Below are 23,695 nucleotides of genomic sequence, written 5' to 3'. Positions count from 1 at the left end.
TATGGGCCAAGAAACTGGTGTGTCAAAGCCTGGTTGCAGAGTATGCATACTTGTATATAAAATAAATCAAATCAAAACATCATAATATTTAAAAATATGAAAAAAAATTAAATTATATTGAATAAAAATAAGAAGAGTTAGTAAATAAGGGAAAAAAAAAAAGATAAATTTAAGACACAATTAACTCGTGCATCCCGCCGACCACATCGTCTTGGAACAAACTTGACAAGAAGCCAATTTTCTCCTAATTTTGTCCCATAAACCTGGTTCACCAATTATTTTTCAAAATAAACCGATCTTTACCATTAAATGGCCGTCAGAATGAAAGGCGGTGACCTAATTTTACTATCAGTCGGTCATCACCCACCATCCAACGAGGAGGTCGGTGACTCCAAGCGCCTCCGTTGGCGGAGCCTTCCTTCCATCTGTCGCCCGGTGGACATCCACCGCTGACCGCACCAAACGCGCCGCATATGTTCGCTGTCGTCACCGTCGCCCCCGAGTTGGCGCACCCCAAATGATCGACTAATTTCTATTAGTATTCCTCTCTCTCGTCTCTTCTCCACCTTCTTTCCCTCGGCGAAGCCCAGATCTTCTATTGCCGGATCCGCTCCTCTTTGACCGGTTCCAACCTCGCTACTTCGTCGCCAAGAAGAAGAGGAGGAGGAAGAGGAGAATTCGAACGGAGAGAGAGGAAGAGAGATGTGGGTTTTTTATTTGATCTCGCTTCCCCTCACCCTCGGGATGGTGATGGTCACGCTGCGGTACTTCGCCGGGCCGGACGTGCCGAGATACGTGCTCTTCACCGTCGGATACGCCTGGTTCTGCTCCCTCTCCATCATTATTCTTGTGCCCGCCGACATCTGGACGGTGAGATCTTTCTTCCACTCGGTCCAATTTTGATAGATCGTCTTGTTCTTGAATTGGTCTGTGTTGGTAATTTTTTTTGGGTTAATTATTTGGTGTTTGATGAGGTGGGGCGATCCAGGGATTGTGATAATCCGAATGATTTTCGCAGAAATTTCTTCGTTTGCTGTTAGTAATTTTTGAATCTTGTGCTCGTTTGAGGAGAAGATGTTGAAAGGCTTAGATTGGTGGGTTGGAATTGGTAGTTGTTCATGGAATCCTTGTTGCAAGATTTTCCGGATCATTTTTATGTATCGAAGAGCTTGCTTTACGTTTATAAAATATTGAATTCGATCTCTTGTTGATGTGTGACATTTTGTTAGATTTGGCTGAATAAGAACAGCGAGGTTTTGATGAGAATGTCTGAGATTGATGGAGAATCTCGGTTGGTGCTAAAAGTGGTGGAATTTTGCTAATTGAATGAAAATATAAGAGCTGGAGAGAAAAAAAGGTTTGGTGGTTAGTTTTAGAAATTTCGCTTCAAAACTTGAAGTAGAACTTTCTGGTCATTGAATGGTAGTATGAGAGGCAATGCCAAATATGGAAATTTCCTAGAAACATGTTGTGCTCTGTCATGCCATTGGAGTATGGTGCAAATTTCCTAGAAACATTTAGTATTCTGTCATTCCATTGGAGTATGGATCACATTGAATAAGTACAATCTTTATAAGGAGAATCTAAGGGCGTGTTTGGTTGGGGGAATGGAGATCTGGAATGGGAATCGAAATGGGTGACTCCCATTCTAGCTATTTGTTTGGGGGGAGTCCCATTCCGATTCCGATTCTAGGGTGGAATGGGAATGGCCCAATCTCTCTCCAATCTAATCCGGACTCTCTCCGTTGGATTGAGATCTCATTCCACCGGAATGGTAATTAAAAAAAAAAATATTGAAGAAGATCTCATCCCATTGCATCGAGGTCGAACCATACGCCGTCATCGAGCTCGCCTTGCCAATCACCTTCGCTGCCACCACACTCGCTGCATCAGATTTCGGGATTCTCGGACTTGTGATCTTGGTCTCGCTCTGGTCCGACTCCGAGCTCGGGTAGTCGAGGCCGAAGTCGGACTTCCGTCGGAGGGGTAGCGTGTTCTCATCCACCGAGATCCGGTGGGTGTCAAGGCTAGAGGCGCGGTGGAGGAAGGAGAGGGAGGTGAGCCAGGCTTAGGCAATCTGGGAAAGCGGATCTTGCCTGTGTACCGCATGGACGCACCGATCGGGCGGTTATCTTTGGACCTTCGGCCCTTCTTCTCCGTCCCGTCCTTGTCCTCGAAATGGCTAAACTCGGAGCAGCTCCACTGGCGAATGATGGACTGAGGAGAGGTGGCGACGGTGGTGGAGGTGGGTTTGTCGCCGGCATTCTGCTTGGCCAGGTCGATGAGGCGATCATTGCCGAGGTGGTCAGCGAGGGTACCAGGCTTCGAGAGGAGGGCCCCAGGTCGTGGGAGGAGGCAGCGGGTTCGGAAATGGATTTGCGGTGAAGAGGGGAGAGGGCGCGGCTGGCGGCATCAGAGGCGGGCGAGGAGGCCGGGGAAAGGAGGAAGTGGGAGCTCACCTCCCGAGATCCGGTTCGTCGTGGTTGGCGCTTCTCCATCTTCGCCTTGGAAGGAAGAAGAAACATCGGAAAAAATAGAAAGACCAATAAGGTTTCATTCTGATTCCTATCTAACCAAACAAGAACAATGAGAATCATCCATTCTAATTCTGATTCCGATCATGAACCAAACGCCTTCAGGGATATGGTCATTCTGATTCCCATTCCGATCGTTTTTGATTCCAATTTCGATTTTGCTTTCGGTCGCGAACCAAACACCCTCTAAGAGTTTGAACACAACTTTAAACATCTGTGCGTGTTGCCAGCATGAAGTTCATGGGACCGTGCTTGAAGTACCTAATTTGATTCATATTATTTTATATAACTTATAGCCTTTGAAAATTTTGTTGGTGAACTGAACTTTCTTGGATGCTCAAGTATCTTATAATTGCCAAATTATTACAACAAATAACCTAGAAATAGGTATAACATAGGTAAAGCTATGCACTTACCATCAAATGCACTAAAGGAAGAAAATTCTATTGTACCTTAGCAACCTGTTCACTCACTTGAAAATGATGCCTTAGCATGGAAGGTATGAGATTCCTTGAAGAGTTTAACCAGCTGACACAATAGAGTTGAGAAACTGAATGATAATCCCCATGGGAAAAAACTAATGCATAATGAGTTGATGGACTTTCTCAAGATGCTCGCTGTACAGCCTGCAAACCAAATGTGTGACACTCCTTTTGTTATGGTCTATGATTGTAAACATGAAATTTGTTAATATATGGTTACATAAACAAGGCTGTCTAGATGACAATAACTGGATATGATTCTCTGATGGGCCCAACAAGCAGAAATAATGGAGTTGAGGAATTGATATTGCCCCCGGGGAAAGGAGATGCTTAATGACTTGTTCAAAATGCTTAGCAGCAAAAGCAGTACATCACATAGTATGCCGCTGCTTTTTCATCTGGTAATTATAGATGTAGAATCTGCAAGTATGTCACTGTTGGCTGGATATACTCTGTTGTTATCTATGCCATAGGCTGTTTTGGCATGATACTGTAGTTACTTTGCTCAAATCCTGGGATGCAAGATCATATCTTTCTTCTTGTTTTTCCAAATTATAGAGCAGCCACCAGAGAAAAGAAAAAGAAATCTAAACTGCCACCAACATATCCCATCTAATTTAAAATCACTGCAGCTCTGAGCTCGAGTGAATGTGGGAGGTGGGATGAGTGGTAATTCTGGAGGTACTGTATAATTCTTAGAATAATCACCTAGAAAATAAGCTTAGCGTTGGGTCTCATAATGTTATCATCAGTTAACCAAGCAAGAGTGGTCAATTAAATGGTGTGCTTCTGCTGGGACAGCATGGTAGAACTGACTCTAGAATCATCTTTGTGAAGCAAAAGAACTGAAGACTACTTTTGATATGCTACAAAAAATATGATGGTTGCTGTTATCTTGATGTGCAATGCATAGCTCTTCTTCTTATGCAACTCTGAAGTTAGCCATGAAAGTTGAAAGCATGAGGATTTAACCTATTACTTGTGACATAGGAATGCTACTTCTCAATTGTTCTCCTGCTTAATTTGAAGTCCCACTTTCATCTCTTGTCTATTATATATTAGACTAAGGCTCTGCTTACCTCTATTGCTCTTGCTTCCAGCCATTTCTGTCATAACTTCACCTTGATTCTCTAAATGTATGCTAGATCTTCGACATGTAAATCTAGCTTCATCTTCAGGCTTGTGCCAATGCTGCAACTTGCATTTTTCTCATTAATTATGAATGAAGTCAATTGCTCTATCTTCCTCATGCCTTTAATGTTTAAACTTTGCACTGTTACAGAATGAGGGAGATTAGGTAGGTGGGATATATGTAAGTTTCTGGTTGAAGAAATTTTTCACATAGATATCGTGAGAACGTCATTATTTTGTTTTGGTGAATGGTGCCATCAAATAAATATTATTGGGCCTTACATGAAAATAGAAATTATTTAAAATTCCTTGATGAAATCAATAGTGAACTTGATGGTTGAAGATTTCACACTCCGTATTACCTATAGCAAAATAATTGGCAGGTGGGAGAATTCGGCAAGGGCGTACATCAGCAGTTTCACTATATTTTAGGAGAGTAGAGAAATATGAGATCTTAGTGTAGTTAAGAGGAATATATTATAAATAAAAGAACTTGCAAATGGAAAGTCTTGCAAAGATAAACTTAAAGGAAGGGGGATTTTTTCATGTGATCCTCCATCTATACATGTATTGGTGATTCTACCTTATGCCTATAGTATTGGCTATTTCGAAGTGTCATCTCTCTCTCTCTCTCTCTCTCTCTCTCTCTCTCTCTCTCTCTCTGTATGTATATTTAATTTTGGAAGTCTTTAACAAAATGCTCTTTTCATGCCCACAAATGCCTTGGCTTAAGAATAGGGTGCAAATCTGGAGGGTTGATGTTGGTCGAGGGTAATGCACAAAACTTTTTCAAAGACCTGAAAAGGAAAACTCATGTAGACAGGAAGGCTTTTTGATTGAGGTCAAGGAATAATTAAATGCCTTTATCTACTGTCTCATTAAAGAAAAGGTCTCTGCATTCCATTCATTTTCAAATGCCCATTTTCTACTCCATGATGAAATGGTTTTGCTCGCAGTCTGGATCAGATGGTCAAAAATTACCTTCCTGTGCCATTAAATATGAATTTTATGGGCACCCTTGTTTTCAAAAGTGATGTTAGTTTTTTAGTGCTCGCCCAGAACAAGCAATATGTGAACACTAATTTATGGTTTCGGAAAGCACTTCTAAATTTTCAGGTAAGGGGGGTATGTTGGATGATGATCTTCTTTTACCAGATAAATTTATATGAGAGCCATTCTTAAAGGGACTGTCACTCACTCCTTTTGAATCCATGCAATCATCATCTGACAATAAGGATAAGAAACCTAAAGATTAACAACTTTAGGTAGTCATTGTGAGAAAAAAAATTATGCACCCATTGGAAAGTCATTCTGTCCAACCATCTCCACTTCATCTTCACGATACTCTGCATGCGTTTAAGATTATTAAGAAATAATGCGTCTATTGCCATCTGCAAAGGGATACGAAACTGTATTCAATGTTGAGTAGGTGGTGTTGGAAAGGTTGCATATTATGGCATTTTCTTGGGTGTAAAAGGGAAAAAAACCAGCTTTTTAATGAACTGCAATGATATTTCATTAAATGAAGATAGGAAAAATTATGCTTTTTTATTTTTGTGATTTGGTTGCTGGTGGAGAAGAAAGGAGGAGGCATGTTTTTAAGAAAAAGAAGTGTTTTGAATGGATATGGTGAGGATAAAATGAGACTGTGGATTCCTGATGATAGAATTTATGTTTCTAAAATTGGATATCCATCACCATGTTAGGGCTGGAAGTGGGATTGAGGATTAGGTTTTGATTTCTCTTATTTGTTTCATTTTCCAACACTTTTTACCACTTCATCTTTGATATATTACCTTGTTCAACAAAATTTTGTACAATTACCTAGATAAGAAAGTGGTCTCTCTCTCCCTTCCCTCTCTCTCTCTCTCTTCTATATTCTAATTAGTTAATATAATTGTGTTCCATGCAGACAATAATAGGACGTCAGCAGGGTGGCATTGCTTTCTTCTGGAGTTGGTCATATTGGAGTACATTTCTGCTAACATGGTAATGTTAATGAGTCCTGATATTGATACATATTCTACATACTAAGGTTTCACTCAAAGTGCGATGGCTGTCTAAAGTGTAAAACTCTGAGAGTTTATTAATCCAGTTATTGTATAATGGATTTCATATATGTTTCATTTTACAAAAACCATTATTCTTATGGAGATTGATCTTAAATATTTGTAGTCACTTTTGTATAATGGAATTTGATATATGTTTTTCTTGTAAAACCATTATTCTTATGGAAATAATCTTAAATATTTGTAGTTAGTACATAATTCTTTCTTATACTTGTGCAACTTCTTTTCCTATCAAGTGCTCTACAGATAAGTTGAGCTGCAGTAACCAATAACTGTTCTAGCACACCTCAATAACTCTGTGGTATTTCCTATCTCCTTAGTGAATGAGTTTTCCCTGAATGGCTGTCAATATTCTGCTTATTACTTTTGAAGTTAAAACGAAACTATATATCCAAAATTTAATTATAGATTTGATGAAAATGGTTTAAAGGATGATTAAGTTGGCAAAACCAATTTTCCGAAATAAATGCCACTGAAGAGAATAGATAACATCATCATGTTCAACAATTTTGAATTATATCCCATGGATCACTAGATTGTGGCTTTGAACTTGTATATCGGTCCTCTCACCCTTGTTCTTGTGCATTTTGAGTTATGAACAACATAAACTTCTCAACATGTCTATTGAATCTTGTTCTTTTTTCTACTTCTATTCTTATTTTTGGATTCAAAGGTCATACAACATAATGAACATGCAGAGACTTTTGATCTTGTACTAATTTCAAATGGTAATTGTTCATTAATGGTACATGATTGTCTATCACTCATAATTCTGAAAAAGTTCGAGATGTTTCACCAAGTATTGGTTCATTATCCAATGTAATCAAGTTATCTAGCTACATTACTTAATTTAGCTTTAAGGAGAAATCTTACCAAGTCACTAACACCATAAACTGTGGCATCGGACCTTCATATGGTTATCTTTCCAGTATTCAATGGGCAACATTGTGGAGACATCGCATATTTTGACCAACAACTGCTTATGAGAAAAGGGATCCAGATTCATGAATATTCTCTCAATTATTCATCAATAAGTGCAACTCCTGTTTTGCCTATATCATTGGCAATCTTGAAAAACATATGATTCTAAATAATTATATTTGTTCTGTGTTATATTGTTATGTAGTCCATGAAATAATATATTATAGTGTGATGTCCTAGATTATTCTCCTCTCTTTCTTTCTGTGTCCATCTCCAAGGTTTGTAGGCTGAGCAACATTTGGTAGGGCACATATGCGCTGATTTGTTGGGTGAGGTCTGAGGGTGGTGGAATGGAGGGATAGGGCTAGGATTAGAGAGTTGGGAAGACTGGAGGTAAATGGAGTGAGAGTGGTAGGTAAGATTTGAGAGGTTCAAGAGCATTGCTTGTAGGTGGCAAGGGTGGTCCATCAGCCATCAGCCATAAAAAAGTATTAAGGGGTAAAGATGGATTGCAACTATAGAGAGGGATGCCTATATCATGTATAATGTTCTATCTCTTGGGATTGTAGTGTTTGGAAACTTTATTTTAAACATCAGACTTAGCCTACCCTATTTAGCCCAACCCGTTGAACATCAATTTGACAAACTGAACTGAAATTTCTCTTGTCAGTTTCAAGTGGTTTTTGTAGATGGTCAGTTCAATTTCCGTTTCAATTTTAGGAAACCAATTTAAATCAGTTCAGTTTTGGGTATATCTCCAAAACCAACCTGACATGACCTGCGCACACCCCTAATTTATGTGTCATCATTAGCTTATCACTTGACTTTTTTGATGCACTTAATGCACAGGGTAAATGACCCAAAATCCCTATTGGTTTTTTAAGTTCATGGGAATAAGAATGGGATTTTCAAGGTTTCTTAACTACCAAACCTGAGCAGTACATGTTGTGTGCGTTACAACCCTCCTCTCTCTTATATGTGTGTGGATGCATGCATGCATGGGGGGTGAGGTTGGTGTCTCTTTGTTCATGCGAGTGTTTTAGTGTTGGCTGGCTGGGCATCCGTGCACGTCATTGCTGTTATAGATGCAGTAAAACCACAATGTCAACGTTGATTATGATAATGAGTACTACTTAGTTTCTATTACTACTTCAAGGTTCCAAACTTTTATTAATATTTTGAACATGTAAAATACACACACAACATACATATAGACATATACATATACATATACATATAGACATATAGATACGTATACGTACGTATACACACACATATAATTAAACTGTGATGCTAATGACCCTTGTAATAGCTAATAATGGTTATTAAAGTAATAATCTTGATTCAGATTCTGGAATTATTTATTTTATGTTTTGGCTTCATTAAAATATGTTATAAATATTATAATTAACCTATAACAAGCTTGTTCTATGCTTCAGTGCATTATTGCCAGTATGCCTCTAACCCTTTACTAATTAAGTTCTTAGTTTCTATTTGAACAGTATTTCTTATACTAATTAAATTTCAATGGCGTTGCTACATAGAACATGCAATTTTTAGACCATTATTTTATTTTTCTGGTCTATGTAGATAAGTCTTTTTAGCAGTTATTTATATGTGTAATTTTTTTTTACATTACTAATTAATACATTTATTCTCATGGTTTTGAGTTATTTTATCTCTCTAAGCAGGGCTGTGGTTCCTACTATTCAGGGTTATGAAGATGCTGGAGATTTCACGGTGAAAGAAAGACTAAGAACTAGTGTTCGAATGAACTTGCTCTTCTATATAATTGTGGGATCTATTGGCCTTTTTGGTCTCATTCTGCTTGTTATCATGCATAGGGATTGGTTTGTCTCTTACTCCTATTGAACTACTATTTATCCACTTATTTGACCACTTTAGCTCATGCTATTATGCCAGTTTAGTGCAAGGTTTATATCACTCTTTATTAATGTTAGACTTGGTACAAATATGTGAGTTTGGAAGTTGGTTTTCTTTTTCAAGTTATCACATGTGTATGCTGTCTCATACATGGAATGTTGTACTGGGTTGAATTGTTTGGTACACTTCATGCCATATCGTACCGAACTGCGTACTGACACTGTAATAGGATAGATCCTCTATCGAGATGGCGGACCTTGGTCTCATACTATTTCACATATTACTTGAAAGATTATTTTTTTTTTTAAATTTTGTTATTCAAAATATACTTGCTTTGTACTGCAAAGTAATTGACAGCAGCCTAGCCCTAAGGACTTTTTTCCGGCAGCGTGCAAATGTTAGCCAACGTTTTACTGTTTCAGGCACAGCAGTTCTTTATTCGCTGCCTAAAAACATGTAGTAGCTAGAAAGAACAGAATTTGATAAAATTGAAGAAACATGGATATAATTGAACAATTGTTAATTAGGGCTCGTATGAGGAAGGTCAAGAATATTGTCATTTTTCTCTTGGCTTGTGGAAAGAGTGGCTTCAAATGAAATATTAAGTATCAAAAGGTATGCTCATAATTTTGAGAAGTTGGCTTAGTGGCAATCAACTTGAAGGCTTTTTTTACTATTTAGTGTGATATTTTTATTTTATTCAATATATTGTACCAATTTATTGAATTACTGTTATTGTTTTGGTAGGTTTCTTTGTCCACCCTAATGTCTGTATGATTTCTCTAAACTGATCTGAACCTTGATTTCTTTTTCAACAGGAGTGGAGGTATTGTGGGCTTAGCCATGGCTTGCTCAAATACCTTTGGGCTGGTGACAGGTGCATTTCTTCTTGGTTTTGGTTTCAGCGAGATTCCTAAGAGCATTTGGAGGAATGCAGATTGGAATAACCGCCAAAAAGTTCTCTCTCATAGGGTTGCGAAAATGGCTGTCAAGCTAGATGATGCTCATCAAGAATTTTCCAATGCAATTGTGGTAAGCATATTCTCTTGTCAAATTCCACTGGTGATAATGACTATTTCTTATGGGTATTTAAAAGCCCTTTAGCTGTATCGGTGTTTGCATGAAGGTTTTCATACTGCAAGATATCTTGGTTACCAATGCCCTAATCAATTTTGCTTTTGATTTCATGGAAATGATTAGCTGCTGTTAATTGAAAATTACTGCATTCTCTTATGCAAACACCTCCTTATTTAAATGAGGCCACTGTTGTTATGTGGGCTAGAATATGAGTGGTAAAGAGCGAACTAAGTATGTTAAAGCTATAACAACTGATTGAAATGATGTGATTATGAGTTCTTTTGACCAATCAACTATTTGAGCATCACTATATTCCCCATTCCATACATAATCTGTACTAGTTGGCCTCGCTTTCTTGGCAGGTCCATGGTCTTCCATTATAAATTCCATAATATATAGTCCTCTGCAATAGGCCAATTGATATGAATGTTGTGTTTTGATCATATAATGTCATAAACTTTTATTTTCCTCGGCAACAAATATTCAGTATTGTATTGTGTTTTAGGTTGCACAAGCCACATCCAATCAGATGTCAAAGCGTGATCCTTTAAGGCCCTACATGGATGTTATCGATAGCATGTTGCATCAAATGGTACTCCTGCTTCATGGTCAAATACTGAAAATTTTGGTCATGAAATTGCCAAAGACAAGTTTCTATTCAACTTAACCAGTTCTCTCCTTATCCTAATATTTCTTCTTTTAGTTGCGGGAAGATCCATCTTTCAAGCCATCAGGAGGTAGACTGGGGGAAAATGATATGGATTATGATACTGATGATAAGACGATGGCTGCACTGAGACGTCAACTTCGGATAGCTCGAGAGGAGTATTACAGATACAAAAGGCAGGTCCAATCAATTAAGTGTAGTTACTATGTTTTTTGGTGCATATTAGCTATTACTATCTTTTTGGTGCATATTAGTTATAAATGGCTCTAAATTGGTCATTCATATTTGGATGGCTACAGCAATTCTATAGAATTGCAAATAAAGAGGATCAGGGAATTGAATTTGCAAGACTACAGGTGATCTTCTTTATTTGTGAAAGTGCTGAATGAGCTTAGAATGAGACCTTTTAGACATTTCTCCTTCCTGATAGCTTGTAAATTGGCTTTACTTGCCATTTAACTTCAGTATAGAAAAATTTAATTCTATTCGCTTCGCATCCTGACTGTCCTTTACTCTCTGCAGTGAATATATGGCTTATGTCATGGAAGCCCTCGAATTGGAAGATACGATAAAAAATTATGAGCATCGTGATTCAAATGGATGGTTTGTTCATATCTGTTCTTCTTTTATGATTGTCTGTAATTCTGTATAGTTTCCCTGTTGGTTACATGAAACTTCTTTAATGCATTCTGGTGATACTCTATTCAAAATAAAGGATATCTTTATAAGAAAAAAAAAAAAAGAGAAAATCTTACTTCTCCTTGCTCTTCTTGATAGTTGTACTCCATGTATTATTCATTGCAAACTTGATAGAACCAAGCTTGAGTCATAATCATCTTATTTATTTTCAGTGATCCAGAGGATTTGAGAAATAAGTTTTCTTGTTCCATTCAAGTAGATAATGGTAAAATAATTAGTTGAGAGAACACAAGCCTCTGAAAACTGAACTCTGAGGGTCTCTTAACTGCTTGATAAATAGTTTTGGAGTTGTTTGAGCCAAAGTAAGTGAGTGCACCTTGTGTCTTTATTCTTTGGTATGAAAAATATCAGCTTATACACTTCAGCATAACTTATTCTATCTTCTTTATCAACAATTGACGACTACTGAGGTTTCTTGAATGTTGAATTAGTTAACCTCCAAGAAAGACTTGCGTAGTAGATGAATTACATCTGATAGTCCAACCAAGCACACTTTGTGTCTTTATTCTTTGGTATGAAAAATATCAGCTTATACACTCCAGCATAACTTATTCTATCTTCTTTATCAACAATTGACGACTACTGGGGTTTCTTGAATGTCGAATTAGTTAAGCTCCAAGAAAGACTTGCATAGTAGATGAACTACATCTGATAGTCCAACCAAGCTGCCTCAATGAAGTACTTGGTATGGAAGATCATCTCAAGACTTATTGCGAAGCTCTTAATGCTTTTCAAAATGCAATATAATTTCCTGGTAAATGATACCATCTAGCACTCTCGGTATCATCCTCATGAATTTTTCCCTCGACTCTTTGGAGAGCAAAAATGGGATACCAAGATAAGCCCCTATCCAAACTTCAAGTACAAATTTACTTGCAAATATATACTTTATGTGTTGTATTCTATGTAAACACTTTTTGGCTATTCTATCTTCACGTTGTCGCTGATTTTTTGTTTTGACATCTGGATCTTACGCAATCACCTTTCCCCTTTGGTCTAAACTATGGTACTTAATAAAATGGTCATAACTACTACTAAGTTGCTCAACTAGAAAAGCTGGTCAAATGGATTCTTGTTAATCATAAATTAAGATATAAAGCCAAGGTTACTGCTGATTTCATTTAAAGGTTGTATGCACATTGAAACATTTTTCTTCTTCCTTTTCCCTTTCTTTTTCCCCCTTTATTCCATTAGACGCTCTAAACTGAGAAATTTTGTTTTGAATGAACCTGGACAAATCTGGAAATAAATTTTGTTTGATATTGTAATGTTGCCTGTCAGTTCCCTTTCTCTAGCATTCTGGTGATTTATGCACCAATTATTTAAACTTTAAAGTATACAATATTAGCTGGGTCCTTTTGACAGAAATTTCTCTAAATTCTATAAACCTCTCAATCATTAGATATATGTGGATTGGTTGTCAAGGATAGTTACATGGTCATGACAGAAATTTCTCTAAATTCTATAAACCTCTCAATCATTAGATATATGTGGATTGGTTGTCAAGGATAGTTACATGGTCACTTTAGCCTTGATGGATGCTTGCCCCTTCATTCACCATTTGCACTTGATCTAAGGTTGGTCTATTGATCCATCTATGTATTCTTTACCATTATCTCTTTCTCTCTGTCTCTTCTCACCCTTCCTTTTTGGAAGTAAAGATGGGATGCTACAAGTATATCAGAAGGTGATGAGAAACAATGGGGAGGGTGGTGAGAAAGCAAAGGGATGATAGGAGGAAATGGGTGGTGGAGAGGGGAGAGTGATGGTGCACGGATGCAGATATGGATATAGATGGAACATGATATGGATGTGATTACACAATTAAATCCTAAAAGACTAGGATACAAATATTGCAGGGATACCAAAAAAAAAAAGAAAAAAAGAAAAAAGCTGTTTGCTTACAATTCGTTCATCAAATTAAACAATTTGATCATCGAATAAAGTTTATGGATTGTCACCAATGTCTGCTGGACATGGTGTAGGATGCCTTGGTATTTCTACAAGAAATTTATTATTCGGTATATCTTTTTCTCTCCTCAATTGACTGCAGATTTGCCTTTCTGAAAGTCTGCTCTTAAGTGTATTCACTTCTTATATTTCAATATTTTTTGACTTTAGCCTTCATGTTGACCTGTACTCTGGTAGTTGCTCTTTAAGTTTCAAGTTGTCTAAATTTGTCCAAAATTATCAAATTGGATAAACAACCAGACCAATTTGGCTTAATTTAAAAGTTATATAAAGATTAAGGAGGGAGAAAGTTGGTAGGAGCACAATTGCATTAGGTGGGGGTTAACAAAGTCTTCCTTATTCTCTTTCACTTGTTAATCTAACTTGCATTGTGTATAAATATGCTAAGGTCTACCTGTTCATAAGTGAGATCTAGTCAATGGTAAGTTTTTGAAAACTTCGCTTCAGTGCCAGTCGAACCATATGAATTTTAATTTCGGCAATGCTTGGTGGTTTCATCTAAGTTTGGTTGTTTCAATTGAAAATTGTAAAGAAAAATAAAAATATCAATCAAAATGGAGAAAAAGTGATAACATCATTTCGTAATTGCTTAGGACTTCAATATGTTGTTTTCATAGTTTCTTATTAAATACTTGGAGATAAAATGTTCAAACAAGTTGTTTTTATATATACCATATCATCAGCAATCTAAATATGATATTAAAAATTTCTATGAAATTTAAGCTTCAGGATAGCAAAAACTATGCCAAAAGATTTACCTTTTTTTTTTTTTTAATAATGCCCTTTCGGATTTGAGATAACAGTGGCTTCCAAATACTCCCAAAACTTGAAACTAGTTTTGGTCAAGAGGAAATGCTTTTCAAATAATTGAAAAAGGCTGCAAATAGTTGGAATGAGAATGCTGTATATAAAGTTGAGCCTTAAGTTTGTTTATTCTGAAAATCCAAAAGAGTAGATCAGGTTTGGGCTGAAGCTGAAACTTCAGGTTTTGGTCTTGGAATTTCAGATGAAACTTTGGACCATGGTCATTGATTTATTCACTCTTTAACTTGGAAAGGGGAATGATTCTAGATTTGTCATGCATGCTAGCAAACAAATGATGATGCTATGCTGCTAATATAATGGATACAGTAATAAGATCCTGAATTACCTTTATTTTTTATGAAGATGTTGAAAAATATCAGCATGCTAAATTTCTGTTTGATGACTTGCGAAATAATTCTTTTATTTGATGCAATCTTTGGCAACCAACTGTTGCAGGAAATATGTTTCAAGTTTTAGAGAAAGTCGAAGGGGCAATCTAGGATTCTTTCTTGATATTATGGGTATTCTTCTGGTCCTTTAAGAGACACTAATTTGTTTTCTTGATGTTTGATACTTCAAGTGGAGATGCATGATTATGGAAATATGCTTAAATTTTTCAGTATGCTGAATGATCGTCACATCAAAGAATCTTTATTGTGTGATATATTTTTAGAGAATCGAGATATGTCAGTTCCATGAGAATGCAAAACAATTATTGAAACTATTTGTGGTTCTTGCAGAGTTCTTATGGCGTTGTATACTAAGAAAGCAACTCCAGAAACTCTTGGCTGTGATCCTTGGTTGCATGTCTGCTGCTATTCTATTGGCTGAGGCCACTTTGTTACCAAGTGGAGTCGATTTATCTCTTTTCTCCATTCTTATACATGCTGTGCGAAAGCAAGAAGTGCTAGTCCAGGTAAATATTCGGAACATACGAGGAACAGGTTTTGCATAGTTTTGCTCCAAGGTTATATACTGATCTGCACTGAAGATACAAGGAATATTTTAGTAGGCTGTCCATTTGCACCAAGATTATTTTTCTGATTTACAATATTGAGAATGAATATGTTCCATTTCAGAATTCAATCAGAAAAATGAAAAATTTGTCTATCACTTATTTTCCTGGAAAAGCTCTTACGATTTATATGTGTACTGCATTATGAATCATGAGCTATATGACTTGTATCTCCATACATCTTGGTTTATATTACAAAAGTATTATTAAGATTGGTGCTTGATGAAACATTATGGATTTTAATAATATTCTGCGAGAGTTCTAACATTACTCTCAACGTACACAGTAGCATTTTACACAAATTTTGGGACCTATATTTATACGTGTATTAGTCCTTAATAATAAAATGAGGTGAAATAATAAGTTGGTAACTTTTCATTTAATATTTGGAACTTAATGAGAAAGATCAGAAACGTTTTAATGTTCAAAATGATAAATATGGTAGATGCCCTACTTGCGATATGTGTAGAGGGTTTGGATCATCTCTTGTTTGTCTGAGTAAAATAAACATCCATTTCTCTGAGTTTGTCCCCTCTGGCAAATTAGACACCTAGAGTTTGCTCCATGGATGCTGAAAACAGAATGTAGAATGTGTGTGGCAATTTGATTCTTAGTGAAAGTGAAATTCTCAGCATTGCTGGGTAGACCATTCATGAAAGGCCAAATTGCTAATATCTCAAGAAGATTTTGATTGTCATGGTAAGGAGTGGTGTGTAAATATCTGACATTGATGAATGTTAATGACCTCCATAGTCATCCATTGCTGCCATCATACGTTCTTAGGGGAGATATGAGAATGCCTTTGAAAGGCAGATGCCACAATAGACTGATCCATAGGCTCACTAGCCTACTTAATGTTAGTAGGGGTAGTGATAAAGAAAAGGCAACCAATTCTGGTACTTGGACATAAAGAGCAACATTCTATACATTCATGCAATGAATGAAGCAAGAGCATTAACAAAATGGTCCACATATACTGTATGCATTATGTTAGGGTGGGAGATTGTTAAATAGATGACACCAGGAACTATCGAATCTTTGAACCACAAGGATTAAGGACCCAGTCCGTCCAGCCATACTATATTGGAGCAGAGAGATTGGGTCCTGGAATGCAATTGGGACCTTAGGTCTCTCCATACCCATCCCAACAATTGAGATGGCTTGGCATCCTAGATACCATCTTTTTTTTTTTTTTAATCCCTTTGCATTCCTATTGTTCCAGTCTGTCCCAGGACCATGCTGATCCTGCCCCAAACTGAGACAACCCCAGTACAGGGCTTTAAACCTTGTTTTGAATTGTCCCAATGCTGATGATGTGAGAATGAAAGATGGCATGACGATATCCAAATAGAATTGGATGAGGTTGAGGCATTGATCGTGAATATCCCCTTAGAAGACATTAGATGCAGCAATTAGCATGATCTTTGGATCAAATGCATGGTTTGCCGAACCGTCCGATTCAGGGCATGCCAATTCAGACTGACGGTCTATCGGGATGGTTTGACATTCGAAATGAGAAATCGGCAAGGAGGGAGAGAGGGAGAAGGAAGGAGAGGAAGAGGAGGGAGGGAAGAAGGGGGAGAGAGGGCCTCCGAAGTCCATTGGAAGGCAGCCGAGCTGCCTGCATTGCTGCCAAGCTCGATGAGGGTGGAGGGAGAAAGAGAGGAGGCCCCCCAAAGGCCTCCAGAGGGCTGGCGAGGCTGCCATGTCGCCGCTGCCAAGGCCGGAGGAGGGGCCCTACCCTCCCCCCAATCGAAATAGGGGCTTCGGCCCCTATTTTGTAATTTTTTTTTTTTGGATTTAGTTGCTGACTTCATTTTTCAATTGTTTTGGGATTTTTGGTTGAAGTCAGCAATCCTTTCTCTGTGTTGGTTCGGGTCTGGTATGGAATGGCATGGGGCAATATCGGATTGTATTGCTGGATGACCGGTCCAGACTCCGGTACTGGCATAATGAACCTTGATTAGATGCATTGAATTCCCCTACTAACTATTCTTATTTCGATTATTGTGGATGGTGCCATAGCATTCCACCCAGTTGCTCACAGTCACATGCTATATACATGGCAGGGATGCAGTGATGTGACCCATGAGTTAGGGTGATCATAATGAAATTCTAAGTACAAGTAGATGGGCAGTCGAGAGAATAGTAGTTAGCACCAAAAGTAGTTCAAAGCTTAAGAGTGAGAAGATGAAGACAAAGGATCTATCAGAACTCATTACCATAGTCACAAGTTCAGGTTTTGGGAACAATTTGGTTAGATGCAAAGTTTTGGCATTTTGGAAAATGAAAAAAGTTCACCAAAAATATGAAAATAATTCACATAGTTAAGAATAAGGAAAAATAACAGATATAATGAATTTAAGATTGTTGAGATATTTTCACATGAAAAGGGGTATGGAGTGGCAAGAGTACTAAACAAAAGCCAACTTGATTAGCAGTAGTATGCTATCATTAATTTGTAGCTAATGAAGGTGTCCTGAAGTAGTTTTGAATAAATGAATGATTCTCCATTTACTTATGTAGGAAGAATGGTATGGAGGAGAATCATCTGGCTTAAGAAAAAAAATTCAAAGAATAATTTGAGAATTTTCCAATAATGTGGTGAAGATGGTTATTATGCTGACAACTAAGAAGAGAATTTGAAGTATAGCATGAGGCATTTAGAAAATAATAACATGATGAGGGCCAAACTCTTAACACCTAACCAGCTAAGAAAAGCAACAAAAGTGGGATTCTGGTTGTATCTTTGCATGAAATAATGATTGATCTTCTTTCGGATATCAACTGTTGGATGGCGCAATAGCCGCTTTGAGAGCTGTGCAGGCAGAGGGAGGGAAGATGTTGGGGGTGCTTTGGGAACTGTGCACCTGCTTTGAGAGCAGTGCGAGGTGCAATCTAACGGTTGATATTGCGAAAGAAGATCAATCATACTTCCACGCAAAAGATACTATTAGAACCCACAAAAGCGCTGGTCGAGAAAGGTGTAGAACAAGTGGGATCTATGAACATTTGTTTAGAAGTTGCAAAAAGTGCATTTGCAGGAATGTTGGCAAGGATCATGACCCAGAAGAGGCACCTAAACCAAGAGAAGGGAACAAGGGGCAAAAAAATGGTGTAGGACTAAATAAGCGAAAGTGGAATGAAGAAGAAAATAAGCATGGATCAGAATGACCTGTTAAAAAACCTAGCTAAATCAGGTCTCATTGGACACCAGCATGGGAGTTCTTTAGCTATAAATTCTGTTCACCAGCCTTGGTGACGTTGGGAGTAATTAACTCTACATGAACCATCTCGTGGGGAGAATGGTGGGAAGCATGTGTATGGCCACTTCTCAAGAATATGGTGTCGATAATGACTGATGACAATGAAACAAGTGAAACAGTGCTCAATGATGCTGCTTACTTCCCAAAACTTGATGTCAATAAATTCTTTGGATTTTGAAGTGGGCTTATATCTTATTGTTTTTGTTATAGGCAGTCACCTGGGTATTGGCTGACTGATCAGCTGGGCTGGATGGGCATTACCATGCTAGGCATCCACTTCCTAATCCAGAACAATGTGAGTGATGGCCAAGATTTTTGGGCATCTGGATAGGCAAGTAGATGATGTCTACACTGCAGCAATTTACCTTATGGTTGTCTATCATGATATAAGTTTATGTGAGTACATATCAAGCATGTGCGCATGTCGCACCATGATTTTTTTTTAGGGTTCATCTGGCATATATCACTTCCAAATTAGAATCTTAAAAATGGAACATGAAATATATAAGTGCCAAACATGTCACCATTTAAGGTCCTTCATTTAAACCTAAGACTGAATTCCAGCCTTCAGCAAGTTGGATGACCCAAAAATTATAGGAAGTCTTCACAATTGAGCTTCAAGTACGGTGTTAGATGTTATTACTATCATATTTTACTTATGACTTCTGATTGCACAAAACAAGCATTTGCTTATGACTTGAGGCAGTGTTAACATGCTGGTTTATTAAAAATGATAGGAATTCTAATGATATAAATGAAATAGATCCACTAAAATGATGAATGATTTCTCAAAAAGGTAAAAGAACAAAGATGAGAGGATGAATTTCTCTCTTTTTTGGTTTGACTGAGGGAACTGGGTAATTGCCTAGATGCATAGACAATTACCTTGTCTATAGACTACTAACAAGACATGGGACTGCTGATGGTTTGATGATCATGGACCTGACAGCAATGTTGAATCCTTGTTAGACAAGGAACAAAAGCCTATGATGGTTTTTGGTTTCTAACTGTTGTTGATTTGAAGTTTTTGCACAAACATCTGGAGTGGATCAACTCACAATTGCAGAGGAGATGCATGAGAAAAAGAATATAATGGTCATCCACTGGTATTGTTTAGTTGTTACGTAATTGTTCTTGTAAGGTCACAAAGGTTATAAGCGAAATCCTATCGAGGGGAGCATTGCCCCGGATGATAGTGTGTAGTGTTTTATGTCCCGTATGATAGTGTGTGATGTTTTATGTAGTATATGAGCATCAATAGAGCGACACACATCATTATCTGTAACATTATCCAATATGGCAATAACCACATTATGTGTTTTCAATGCTTATATTTCAGTCTATTATCACTGGCAAGATCACTTTATTTCCAGGTATAAATGCATGTGCAGGTCATGTGTAAATCCAACTATTTATATTTTGTTATGTACATTATGCATGATTCATTTATCCCTCCATATGATTCTGTTCAAGAAGGCTGCATGGCATCCAACAGTCTTGCTGTCTCTACTTATTGAGATTTTCCTGTCATCTTGTTAGTTTCCTCAGTTTGTTTATGTTTTAGCAATTTAATAATTACAAATATGCTTTTCAGATAGCTGCATTTGTTCCACTGATGTACATGTGTATTTGCACATATTATTCCTTGTTCAAGATTGGAATGCTAATGTTCTATTCACTAACTCCAAGACAAACAAGCTCAGTTAGCTTACTCATGATATGCTCGTAAGTTTTTCATTCTGGCTTGATTTCTTTTATTTATGTTCTTTGAGTTGCACGAAAATTACTTATACTGAAATTTAACTGTTGAAATTTAATCTAATTTTTGCTAGAATGGTTGCGCGATATGCACCTCCCATTTCTTACAATTTTCTTAATCTCATTCGTCTTGGTGGTAATGCCAAAACTATTTTTGAAAAGGTAATTTCTCTTATCATATATGCACTTGTTATTTTTTTCCCTTATTTTTCAATTGATAATGATTCTGGTTAAGACTGTATCTGTATTGTTTGTTTGTGAGACAAAAAGCAATGACACGATATCCCGTCTGGAATATACCTTATCCAAGAAAATTCCTTGGAATATACTAATTAATGTCTTAGAGTGACCCCTATTGGACATAGAAAAAACTAGATAGCTTTATTTGTTCTCTTATATGTATTTTTTGACCTTTAAGTGTTTCTACAATAACCCTCTTTCATCGTCTTCTTGTGCATATTTATCTTCTCTTCTGTTGATTCTAGGGTTGATAAAAACTTTACATCCTTTTATTTAGTAAAAGTTAGCTCCTAACCAGTTGATTTTTTTTGTATCTTAAATTAATATTTGTTATTACCTTAAACAATGTGGTGTATTTTTAAATTCGGAGAAGTTCATTTTAGGTGCTCAGATGCTTAGCAGCCCATTTACCTACTTGAACAATTTAAATGCTTAAATATCTGAGAGCTGTTAAACTGCTCTTAACAGCTTTGGTCACACTGTCTCTCATGTTTGCTCCAGTAATAGGTGGCAAAACAAATAGGGGAATAAGGCCATTTCTGAATCCATGTTGTTTTTTATTTCCTCAGACTTTTGATCAATGGTTGAATTTAGATACAAATTTTTTTAGTATGATGACCTCCATCTATTTCTGCTTCATATGTTGTTGCTCACTTAAACAGAAGTTATTAAAAAAAAAAAAGAAGTTTTTGGCCTTTATGATTATATTAAATATAGGTTATGATATTATTTGCTCAAGGAAGCTCTTAAAAGTTTTTCCATGATATTATGCAACAGTAGGGTGATAACCTTCTGATTCCATCATGCAGAGAATGGGGAATATCGATGATGCCGTCCCCTTTTTTGGAAGAGGGTTTAACAAAATCTACCCGCTTATTATGGTTATTTACACCCTGCTGGTTGCAAGCAATTTCTTTGGCCGAGTAATTGATTATTTTGGAAGCTGGAAATGGTTCAAGTTCCAGAGTGAGCAAGATGACATGGATGGGTTTGATCCATCTGGCATGATTATCCTTCAGAAAGGTGGGGAATATATTTTTCATGTCTTCATACTATTCATTTTTCAACTTGCCACTTCATCCACACTTTTATTTTTGTTTAGTTATGCATTTGTCTCCTGTATGCCATGCATAGACGTGCTAGGGATTTCAGCCACCCCATTTAATCTTGTTTTCCCTAATTGGAGTTATCAAGTGAGAGGCCTTGGCGTTATGTGCCCATAAATTGAAATCATGCTCCAATTCATTTAATTTTGAGATAAGAAGGCTTAGGCCTAGATCATGTGGCTCTTTGATCCATATCAGATGAAGTATAATGTTTTTGAATTATGCAAGCTGATTTGAGCAAGTTTTGTTTAGCTGCTAAAGAGCTTGTTTTATTTTCAGATATAGATTGAGGCTGGGTTCAGTTTTCAATACCTGTTCCTGCACCCTGAATGACCAGTCCTTGACAACCTTACACAGATTTCGTGGGCATCAGAATGTTTCTTGCAAGCCATTATCTGTTTTTTTTCCCCCTTTCTTGATAGATAATTGATATTCATGGTCTTCTATATCACCGCATAGGCATTGGCATAAACATAGGCATTAGGATAGTTGTAGCAGACCATTACTATTTTCAACATTACCTACAGAGATCGAAAACTAATGCTTGCAGGCTTTTTATATCACTGCAGAGAGGTCTTGGCTTGAGCAAGGGTGTAAAGTTGGTGAGCAAGTTATACCTTTAGCAAGAAATTTTAACGGTACAAGTATGGATGTTGAATCTGCTGCTGAACCACTGGTATGTCATATCCTTGGTTGTGTTGCAATCATATTACAGCATAGAAGGTACACAATTGAGGTAGTTAGCATGTTAGCTTCATAGAAAAAAGATTAATATTAACAATTTCAGTTCAGAATGAGCCAACTCATTCCACTGACTATTTGCCTTTTGTTATGTGGAATGGGTCGTATTTTAGACTCACCATCTTTTCACATGGATTGATGGTTGAGGAATGTTTTGTCTTTTTTGTTCTGGATTGGGTGGGGGGTAAGGGTAAAGTTGAAGCAATGCAACAAAAAGAGTGGCAATTGTATAGCATGACAAACCTTAAAGTCGACTCTCTCTTCCCCCCCCACACCCCCCCCAACCCACCACCACCACAACAACAAAAAAAAAAAAAAAAAAAAAAAAAGACTTCATACCAATAGACTTTGTGTTTTGCTTGCAATTCTGTTCATCCATTTCTTTTTTCAAGCCACTTGTTCAATTATGCTGTCCAGGATAAGAGCACAGTGGAGATGAAACCTGGGGCTACACCATCGATGGAAAATGGGAGTCAAGCAAAAGCTCTGAAAGAAGAGGGCCATAAGTTCAGTACCAATCGCGAAACCATTGCAAGCAAATACTCAATGATAAGAAAGCAGCAAGGCAGGCAGTCATCAGTGTCCAAAGAGAATGGCACATCACCAGCTTCAGTATCTTTGCTTGATACCGGCAATGCTGCAAAGCAGTCTGACAGCTTGACAGCAGGTACATCGACAGGACTAGCCTCTACATGGGCATCAATGAAGACTGGTCTCCAGAATTTCAGGGCCAACGTAGGGGCAAGGAAGTTTTTTCCACTGCGGCAAGCTCAGCCAACTCCTCTCCATTCCTATGTCTCCTCTTCTGAGTCCCTCGATGAAATTTTCCAAAGATTGAAGCATCGTCCAAAGAGAGACCAAGATATAGATTTAGATGATGATGATGTGGATGTGACAACTTCAGGGTTAACGAGATAGTACAGGACATAATTCATCTAAGAAAGCAGAGTTAAATGGTTACATTGCGAGGATGTTACATTGTGGGATTCTGGACAATGTACAGATTCAATAGCAGGTTTGTGTCGAGCCTTTCTTTTGATGGGATTTTCTGCAGGTCATGCAGGAGATTTGGTTTACATACCAGAAGCTGTATACGGGTAAGGATGGAATATGAACAGGTAGAGCGTCAGAGGACTAAGCTGGAATTCGAGAGCGCATAGGGTCATCTAAGACTGCAGCCTGTATTTGGAGATATCAACATGTATGCCGATGAAGGCAAATCTGTTTGTGTGGCTTTTGGCCAGCTTAGCCCTTAATTACTTGTGTTTGCACAAAGAATTCAATGAAATATAGATATTTTTCAGAGAAACAAAGAACGTATGTTCTTTTC

At 37.4% G+C, this 23,695-nt stretch overlaps 1 protein-coding gene across 1 annotated transcript; it reads left to right on the top strand.

Annotated features, from left to right (window-relative positions):
- The first annotated feature begins 380 nt into the window (after window positions 1–380).
- Window positions 381–23,695, top strand: LOC105058452 (uncharacterized). Its single transcript, XM_010941396.4, has 14 exons — window positions 381–870; window positions 6,060–6,136; window positions 8,829–8,987; window positions 9,840–10,053; window positions 10,604–10,690; window positions 10,802–10,941; window positions 11,288–11,368; window positions 14,696–14,760; window positions 14,980–15,155; window positions 20,115–20,245; window positions 20,353–20,440; window positions 21,328–21,541; window positions 22,194–22,300; window positions 22,783–23,695. Exons 1-14 carry the CDS (start codon window positions 703–705, stop codon window positions 23,281–23,283), a joined length of 2,208 nt encoding a protein of 735 aa, XP_010939698.2. The 5' UTR covers window positions 381–702; the 3' UTR covers window positions 23,284–23,695.

Source organism: Elaeis guineensis, chromosome 15 (assembly GCF_000442705.2).
Source record: "Elaeis guineensis isolate ETL-2024a chromosome 15, EG11, whole genome shotgun sequence".
Lineage (NCBI taxonomy): Eukaryota > Viridiplantae > Streptophyta > Magnoliopsida > Arecales > Arecaceae > Elaeis > Elaeis guineensis.
The sequence above is the reverse complement of the archived record's forward strand: the minus strand, read 5'-3'. Positions and strand labels throughout refer to the sequence as shown.

Excerpts from the sequence above, each read along its gene's own strand:
- LOC105058452 (XM_010941396.4), top strand. The coding sequence starts at position 703 with ATGTGGGTTTTTTATTTGATCTCGCTTCCCCTCACCCTCGGGATGGTG. Across the intron at positions 11,369-14,695 it reads CATCGTGATTCAAATGGATG|GAAATATGTTTCAAGTTTTA; the intron begins GTTTGTTCATAT and ends CAACTGTTGCAG. Across the intron at positions 15,156-20,114 it reads AGCAAGAAGTGCTAGTCCAG|ATAGCTGCATTTGTTCCACT; the intron begins GTAAATATTCGG and ends TATGCTTTTCAG.